Source organism: Echinococcus granulosus, assembly GCF_000524195.1.
Source record: "Echinococcus granulosus chromosome Unknown EG_S00115, whole genome shotgun sequence".
In the NCBI taxonomy this organism is placed as follows: domain Eukaryota; kingdom Metazoa; phylum Platyhelminthes; class Cestoda; order Cyclophyllidea; family Taeniidae; genus Echinococcus; species Echinococcus granulosus.
The window spans coordinates 235,002-244,695 of NW_020170495.1; the positions used below are offsets into that span (position 1 = coordinate 235,002).

Genomic DNA, 9,694 nt, shown 5'->3' on the forward strand with positions numbered 1-9,694 from the left:
ATCTGTACTGGTCATGCCAGGCCAACACACCTCCTCAGAGTGAGATTTGTGGCGTTCTATCTGTTCTCTGTCAATAAAACCTCCCCTAATTTCTCAAACCAATGGAATCGGGCCACAACAGGCGAATTACTTGTGATATGATACAGTCATGTCCATATCTTGTATGACCGGCCGACTTTTAGACACGTCATCATGCTCGTGTGACATGAGTCGAAGCAATGCGGCTAGTGACTGGCTTATCCCTCTCGATGGCGTTCCACAAACTACTAAAAATCTTTACGCGAATTTACCTCCCGCTACACATCCTAAAGGCGCTTTATTTACATGAAGACGATGTGACATTCAGCTTGTGGTTGCATGTGATTGCATGTGTTTTTATACAGATAAACCTTGCAATTGGACCGAATTTCTAACTGAACACTTTGCCTCACTTCCTCCATCTGCTCCATTGACCTTAAGATAACCTCGTACCCACTGTTTCTGTAATCATGTGCAGAAAGTACCTACTGTGTATTTTTTCGTGCCCATTTAAGTCTATGCTCTGGAACATTTGCTGGTCCTGAGCCGCAACATAGCACACATAATGCACATCAGCGTCATGGGTTGTATTCTCCCTTTCCTCTTTCACTTCAAAACAGCTTGAACATTAAGATGACGAGTGAAAGTGGACAATTTCAGGCCTGCCACATTTTACATGTCGCTTTAACTCTGAACGACGAACATTAGATAACAGGTGGATTCTGAATAAAAAACACGTCCAAGCCAGTTTTTGATTGGTTCATTGATTGATCATGTTATCAGATGGGCCGATTTGATTGGTGGATCGGGTTATCCAATCACTCATTGATTGGCGAAATGGACTGATCCCGATCAGCTGTAATGAGGGCAATGAAGGAGCTGCGAGCATGTGAACTGGAGGCTGTCCTTAATGTCAATCAAATTTATAAAGCCACTTTAGTATTCTTAAACCTTTTAAGGTAAATGGACAAACGTTTTAAGTTCGTTTCTTTAGATTACACCTTGAAGGCTTGCAAAATCCACAACTCATTTCAGTAGCATCAGAATAAATTTAAGTGATTTAAATAGGTTGCTAAGGTCATAAAATGCATTCAAAAACGCCTAGTTTACGGTAGAACACACTGCACCAGGATAATTTTACCACCCATTATTTTATTATTTGCTACCTGGATTCGTTATATGTAGCTTTGTAGGCGGCTCAACCATAACAAAAAAAGGAAGAAGTGACATCAGCAACTCAATCGGAAACAATAGCTTACCTTATTTCACTTTTACGGCATCGTTAATACAAGGTCCTACCGCTGCTATCTGCGTGGAAGTGCCAATTACAAAGGGTTTTGCGGGATAGTCTGTCTATAAACCTTCGTCGGATGAGAAGAAAACTTTCTGCCACGTGGTACTTCACCTCTTGATAGACACTCCCACACACGCACACACATAAATAATAATAGAGAGGGGCTACTAGCGGGGTGTTCCGAAAACCTGGTTCTCATTCGCCTGTAAACAGCCTGGCACCGATTTACTGACCGGTGCCCGTGATAAATGTGAGCGTGTGACTAAAGCAGGTTTCTGGCATGATTGTCATACCACTAGAAAAAATCCACCTCCCCCACTCACTCAAAGCACACTGTCTATTAAGGAGGGTTGATTGGGTTTTTGAAAATGTGCGTGGATGGCTTTAAATTTGCATAAATGTGCTTTTTTTGCTCTGTTAGGGGTACTTAAATCAACGTGGGGCTTTGTTTGTTGACTTATTCATTTGTTTATCGATTGATTTTGGCGCTGAGGTCTGTGATTGGCTGCGTTTATCCCCTTTTCAGCCCACTAAAACAAAACTTGCTCATATTTAAAAATAATATATATAGAGTGGTGGCTTTTCCTTGCTTTACTTCAAAATTTCTCTTGAAAGTATTTAAAATAAGAAACGTTATTATTAAATGTGAAAATTTGATAAAGATTGGCACCACGAGTCTTTCCTGAAACCAAAAGCAGGCAGATTATTTATTGCCAACGTAAAAAGAAGGGCTAAGGGGGCTGCTGGCATGACTAGGAGGCCATGCCACCCAGCAAAAGTACAATGGCCAAGGTTTAAGTGCCTGCGAGGCCAAGACAAAGGTTTTGACACACAATCCAAGTGTTATATGGCCCCCTCTCCTGTGGAACTTCTTCTTGGCGGTCCTCCTGCTCAATCTTGGCAGCCGTCACCCCAACAGCAGTGACTCCTCTTGGTAAGCTTACTGATTATAGAGGCTAATCCTGTTTGAAACTGCATTTGGGGAAAGATGAATGTCCTGCCCATCTCGTATATACATCGGTAGCCTTAAACTCGAGTCGTTTAATAAAGAATTGGGGTTAAATGGATACGTGAAATTAGGCTGCTCGTCTATTTCTTCTAGCCACTTTGTTCTTCATTACTGTCAATCCATATCTTTCCAAGCTCTATGCAACTAGTAGAGAGGTGAAGGAGGTATCGTGCATTTACTTCGTTGACATCCTCCTACAGGGCCCATAGGCAGCTCCGTAACGAACACTTTAGGTGGTTCGTGGTTGGTGTAGCTTTAGTCATCAATAGCATTCCCGCAGACCTCGGAACTAAGGTAGTTGCCGAAGGCAGACGTTATTTTTCGCCTTCTGTTAGGGGTCGTCACACATTCTCTGTTCGCAATGTATAACCTTCTCCCATTAAGTTAGGCTTTAGCATTCGGTGATGGAAATAAGGACAGATGTCCTTCACTATCCAGTTTGCCTTCCACTGCCACCAGTGCGGTGACCTAGGCCTTTTTTCTGGTCGAACGAGGTTCACAATTCTAGGACAGCAAATGCACCGACAACGTACAAAAAGTTTGAGGGGGTTTGGGTATGACTCGAAGGTCGTATTGCCCAGCAGAAATCCAATGGAGGAGCCTTAAGTGACCAAGACATCAAAACAAAGAGTTACGCAAACGGAGTATTGCACCAAAATGTATGAAGTTAATCCAGGGGGAATATTTGATTTCGAGACCATGTTGTACTAGTGGAAAGAAACTAATCTCTCTAAAGTGCTCCTTCAAAACTTGAATTGCCTAGGAATCTAATCCGATTAACCTCAATAGGTGTTCTTGTGCCGCATCATTACAAAATCTGTGTAGAAGGTGACCTAAATTTCATGATTTTAATGTCAAATAGTTTTAGGTAACTTAAAATAGGATTAGAATGTAATCGCCTCACAAATAGTTGAACGCTGTAATTAGTAAACAATATTTCGCGATTTATGCAGAGCAGAATAATGTCAAATTGCTTTATCCAACACCGCTTCTAGGTGTGCGCTATTTCTATGGAAATTGTGATGAGGAAAAATAGTACTTTAGTTGAAAAGATCTTTGTGTTCATTTATTCAGCTGAAATTCAACCTGTTTTTTAGTCATACAAATGTCAGATGATAGACATTCTGTTGAGTTTTACAACTACAGATGATGTCAAGATTTATGCTATCGTTACACCAACTGATCAGTAATGGCTAAAAGGTGATTCTTAAGAAATGACAAATCGAATACCCAGTTTGAAACTTCGTCAGAATTTAACAAACCTTAAATGGGGCAATAAAGCGAAACATGCGACATTTTGAATTTAAAAGGACGGAGATTGTCAAAATTGAGTTTATAGTTGAATTTCAATGTGGGTCGCCCTTGGTTCGCATACTCTCAGTTTCTGCATTGCTTTCATTGTCACCCATACGAATTAACCCATCGCGCCTGCCAGTGTGTGATTGGACAACCCACCCCACCAATCAAAGCTGTCTCTCCGATGACGCACCAATCAGAAACCGACTTGAACGGAGTCTTTCCAATACCCATTTATTACCTATCGTTTATTATCCAGAGTTGAGGTGCTTCATTAAATTTGGAAGACTTGAAATTTCCAACCTGCTTTTGTCAATTCAAGGAACAAACACTCTAAATTAAATGACAAAAATGGGAAAACAGCCTGAGACAAATATTCCACCTTCTATATTGCGGGTGCTATGTTGGTGTGTGAAAAAAAGTACGGGGAAACGGGCAAGGACACGGACATTAACATGGGCACAGAAAAGTACTTCCTGCTCGTGACGATAAATCCCGGATACAAGATTATCTTGGGGTAAATATGGGTAGATGAAGGAAGTGAAGCAAAGTGCTTTGTTAGATATTTGCCTTAGTAGGGAAGTTTAACGACTTGAAACCACACGCAACCCCATGAAAGCACGAGCATCTACATGCAAACACATGCAGCTGCGTGAAACCACATGTAATTACAATCGGTATTCCGCATTGTCTTCGTACACATGAAGCATCTTTCTACCAAGTTGAATGTGATTAAGTCGCGCAGAGGTGTTGAGTGATTATTGAATTGGTATTGGGGCAGACGAAGTGATTATTGTCCACAGTGTGTTGATTAATGTGATGCGGAATTGATGACATGGTTAGAAGAGGGTTGAGCACATATGATATGGCTAAAAATGTGTGGTAGTCCTAGGCAATGCACAGGTCATGGCCACAACCAATACAATATTAATTCAAATGACTGGCTGATTTGTTTGAATTGGCACCGAATAAAGTACGATTTGCGAGCTGCTGCAGTAAGAGCACCATTCTTTGGTACGTTGCGGGGTTTGTGTATTGACAAGAACAATCAGCGAACGCTTCGCCTGTCATCTTAAGCAGCACTGATTACTTTGAATCTGCTTTAACTTCACAATGAACAGTCCATTTGTGAAGATGCCTCAATTTCGATGAGATCCCCAATGTGTTTGGAGCGAGTAGGTGGATGAGTGGGGAAGGAGGTGAATAGATGAGGAGGTGAATGGATGGAAGGATAGATCAAACCTAAAAACTGTTTTTCCACCATCATTTCAAACCCACTATGAGAATGTGCAGACTTGTGATATGATACAGTCATGTCCATATCTTGTATGACCGGCCGACTTTTAGACACGTCATCATGCTCGTGTGACATGAGTCGAAGCAATGCGGCTAGTGACTGGCTTATCCCTCTCGATGGCGTTCCACAAACTACTAAAAATCTTTACGCGAATTTACCTCCCGCTACACATCCTAAAGGCGCTTTATTTACATGAAGACGATGTGACATTCAGCTTGTGGTTGCATGTGATTGCATGTGTTTTTATACAGATAAACCTTGCAATTGGACCGAATTTCTAACTGAACACTTTGCCTCACTTCCTCCATCTGCTCCATTGACCTTAAGATAACCTCGTACCCACTGTTTCTGTAATCATGTGCAGAAAGTACCTACTGTGTATTTTTTCGTGCCCATTTAAGTCTATGCTCTGGAACATTTGCTGGTCCTGAGCCGCAACATAGCACACATAATGCACATCAGCGTCATGGGTTGTATTCTCCCTTTCCTCTTTCACTTCAAAACAGCTTGAACATTAAGATGACGAGTGAAAGTGGACAATTTCAGGCCTGCCACATTTTACATGTCGCTTTAACTCTGAACGACGAACATTAGATAACAGGTGGATTCTGAATAAAAAACACGTCCAAGCCAGTTTTTGATTGGTTCATTGATTGATCATGTTATCAGATGGGCCGATTTGATTGGTGGATCGGGTTATCCAATCACTCATTGATTGGCGAAATGGACTGATCCCGATCAGCTGTAATGAGGGCAATGAAGGAGCTGCGAGCATGTGAACTGGAGGCTGTCCTTAATGTCAATCAAATTTATAAAGCCACTTTAGTATTCTTAAACCTTTTAAGGTAAATGGACAAACGTTTTAAGTTCGTTTCTTTAGATTACACCTTGAAGGCTTGCAAAATCCACAACTCATTTCAGTAGCATCAGAATAAATTTAAGTGATTTAAATAGGTTGCTAAGGTCATAAAATGCATTCAAAAACGCCTAGTTTACGGTAGAACACACTGCACCAGGATAATTTTACCACCCATTATTTTATTATTTGCTACCTGGATTCGTTATATGTAGCTTTGTAGGCGGCTCAACCATAACAAAAAAAGGAAGAAGTGACATCAGCAACTCAATCGGAAACAATAGCTTACCTTATTTCACTTTTACGGCATCGTTAATACAAGGTCCTACCGCTGCTATCTGCGTGGAAGTGCCAATTACAAAGGGTTTTGCGGGATAGTCTGTCTATAAACCTTCGTCGGATGAGAAGAAAACTTTCTGCCACGTGGTACTTCACCTCTTGATAGACACTCCCACACACGCACACACATAAATAATAATAGAGAGGGGCTACTAGCGGGGTGTTCCGAAAACCTGGTTCTCATTCGCCTGTAAACAGCCTGGCACCGATTTACTGACCGGTGCCCGTGATAAATGTGAGCGTGTGACTAAAGCAGGTTTCTGGCATGATTGTCATACCACTAGAAAAAATCCACCTCCCCCACTCACTCAAAGCACACTGTCTATTAAGGAGGGTTGATTGGGTTTTTGAAAATGTGCGTGGATGGCTTTAAATTTGCATAAATGTGCTTTTTTTGCTCTGTTAGGGGTACTTAAATCAACGTGGGGCTTTGTTTGTTGACTTATTCATTTGTTTATCGATTGATTTTGGCGCTGAGGTCTGTGATTGGCTGCGTTTATCCCCTTTTCAGCCCACTAAAACAAAACTTGCTCATATTTAAAAATAATATATATAGAGTGGTGGCTTTTCCTTGCTTTACTTCAAAATTTCTCTTGAAAGTATTTAAAATAAGAAACGTTATTATTAAATGTGAAAATTTGATAAAGATTGGCACCACGAGTCTTTCCTGAAACCAAAAGCAGGCAGATTATTTATTGCCAACGTAAAAAGAAGGGCTAAGGGGGCTGCTGGCATGACTAGGAGGCCATGCCACCCAGCAAAAGTACAATGGCCAAGGTTTAAGTGCCTGCGAGGCCAAGACAAAGGTTTTGACACACAATCCAAGTGTTATATGGCCCCCTCTCCTGTGGAACTTCTTCTTGGCGGTCCTCCTGCTCAATCTTGGCAGCCGTCACCCCAACAGCAGTGACTCCTCTTGGTAAGCTTACTGATTATAGAGGCTAATCCTGTTTGAAACTGCATTTGGGGAAAGATGAATGTCCTGCCCATCTCGTATATACATCGGTAGCCTTAAACTCGAGTCGTTTAATAAAGAATTGGGGTTAAATGGATACGTGAAATTAGGCTGCTCGTCTATTTCTTCTAGCCACTTTGTTCTTCATTACTGTCAATCCATATCTTTCCAAGCTCTATGCAACTAGTAGAGAGGTGAAGGAGGTATCGTGCATTTACTTCGTTGACATCCTCCTACAGGGCCCATAGGCAGCTCCGTAACGAACACTTTAGGTGGTTCGTGGTTGGTGTAGCTTTAGTCATCAATAGCATTCCCGCAGACCTCGGAACTAAGGTAGTTGCCGAAGGCAGACGTTATTTTTCGCCTTCTGTTAGGGGTCGTCACACATTCTCTGTTCGCAATGTATAACCTTCTCCCATTAAGTTAGGCTTTAGCATTCGGTGATGGAAATAAGGACAGATGTCCTTCACTATCCAGTTTGCCTTCCACTGCCACCAGTGCGGTGACCTAGGCCTTTTTTCTGGTCGAACGAGGTTCACAATTCTAGGACAGCAAATGCACCGACAACGTACAAAAAGTTTGAGGGGGTTTGGGTATGACTCGAAGGTCGTATTGCCCAGCAGAAATCCAATGGAGGAGCCTTAAGTGACCAAGACATCAAAACAAAGAGTTACGCAAACGGAGTATTGCACCAAAATGTATGAAGTTAATCCAGGGGGAATATTTGATTTCGAGACCATGTTGTACTAGTGGAAAGAAACTAATCTCTCTAAAGTGCTCCTTCAAAACTTGAATTGCCTAGGAATCTAATCCGATTAACCTCAATAGGTGTTCTTGTGCCGCATCATTACAAAATCTGTGTAGAAGGTGACCTAAATTTCATGATTTTAATGTCAAATAGTTTTAGGTAACTTAAAATAGGATTAGAATGTAATCGCCTCACAAATAGTTGAACGCTGTAATTAGTAAACAATATTTCGCGATTTATGCAGAGCAGAATAATGTCAAATTGCTTTATCCAACACCGCTTCTAGGTGTGCGCTATTTCTATGGAAATTGTGATGAGGAAAAATAGTACTTTAGTTGAAAAGATCTTTGTGTTCATTTATTCAGCTGAAATTCAACCTGTTTTTTAGTCATACAAATGTCAGATGATAGACATTCTGTTGAGTTTTACAACTACAGATGATGTCAAGATTTATGCTATCGTTACACCAACTGATCAGTAATGGCTAAAAGGTGATTCTTAAGAAATGACAAATCGAATACCCAGTTTGAAACTTCGTCAGAATTTAACAAACCTTAAATGGGGCAATAAAGCGAAACATGCGACATTTTGAATTTAAAAGGACGGAGATTGTCAAAATTGAGTTTATAGTTGAATTTCAATGTGGGTCGCCCTTGGTTCGCATACTCTCAGTTTCTGCATTGCTTTCATTGTCACCCATACGAATTAACCCATCGCGCCTGCCAGTGTGTGATTGGACAACCCACCCCACCAATCAAAGCTGTCTCTCCGATGACGCACCAATCAGAAACCGACTTGAACGGAGTCTTTCCAATACCCATTTATTACCTATCGTTTATTATCCAGAGTTGAGGTGCTTCATTAAATTTGGAAGACTTGAAATTTCCAACCTGCTTTTGTCAATTCAAGGAACAAACACTCTAAATTAAATGACAAAAATGGGAAAACAGCCTGAGACAAATATTCCACCTTCTATATTGCGGGTGCTATGTTGGTGTGTGAAAAAAAGTACGGGGAAACGGGCAAGGACACGGACATTAACATGGGCACAGAAAAGTACTTCCTGCTCGTGACGATAAATCCCGGATACAAGATTATCTTGGGGTAAATATGGGTAGATGAAGGAAGTGAAGCAAAGTGCTTTGTTAGATATTTGCCTTAGTAGGGAAGTTTAACGACTTGAAACCACACGCAACCCCATGAAAGCACGAGCATCTACATGCAAACACATGCAGCTGCGTGAAACCACATGTAATTACAATCGGTATTCCGCATTGTCTTCGTACACATGAAGCATCTTTCTACCAAGTTGAATGTGATTAAGTCGCGCAGAGGTGTTGAGTGATTATTGAATTGGTATTGGGGCAGACGAAGTGATTATTGTCCACAGTGTGTTGATTAATGTGATGCGGAATTGATGACATGGTTAGAAGAGGGTTGAGCACATATGATATGGCTAAAAATGTGTGGTAGTCCTAGGCAATGCACAGGTCATGGCCACAACCAATACAATATTAATTCAAATGACTGGCTGATTTGTTTGAATTGGCACCGAATAAAGTACGATTTGCGAGCTGCTGCAGTAAGAGCACCATTCTTTGGTACGTTGCGGGGTTTGTGTATTGACAAGAACAATCAGCGAACGCTTCGCCTGTCATCTTAAGCAGCACTGATTACTTTGAATCTGCTTTAACTTCACAATGAACAGTCCATTTGTGAAGATGCCTCAATTTCGATGAGATCCCCAATGTGTTTGGAGCGAGTAGGTGGATGAGTGGGGAAGGAGGTGAATAGATGAGGAGGTGAATGGATGGAAGGATAGATCAAACCTAAAAACTGTTTTTCCACCATCATTTCAAACCCACTATGAGAATGTGCAGAC

At 41.3% G+C, this 9,694-nt stretch overlaps 1 protein-coding gene across 1 annotated transcript; it reads left to right on the plus strand. All coding sequences in view use genetic code 11, as the record gives it.

Annotated features, from left to right (window-relative positions):
- Nucleotides 1-5,661: 5,661 nt before the first annotated feature.
- Nucleotides 5,662-8,200, plus strand: EGR_08690 (hypothetical protein; the record flags this gene model as incomplete). The annotated part of the gene is made up of 3 exons (XM_024497939.1): nucleotides 5,662-5,759; nucleotides 6,621-6,708; nucleotides 8,099-8,200. The coding sequence occupies 3 exons, from the start codon at nucleotides 5,662-5,664 to the stop codon at nucleotides 8,198-8,200; spliced, it is 288 nt and encodes a 95-aa protein (XP_024347664.1).
- Between the last annotated feature and the right edge of the window lie 1,494 nt (nucleotides 8,201-9,694).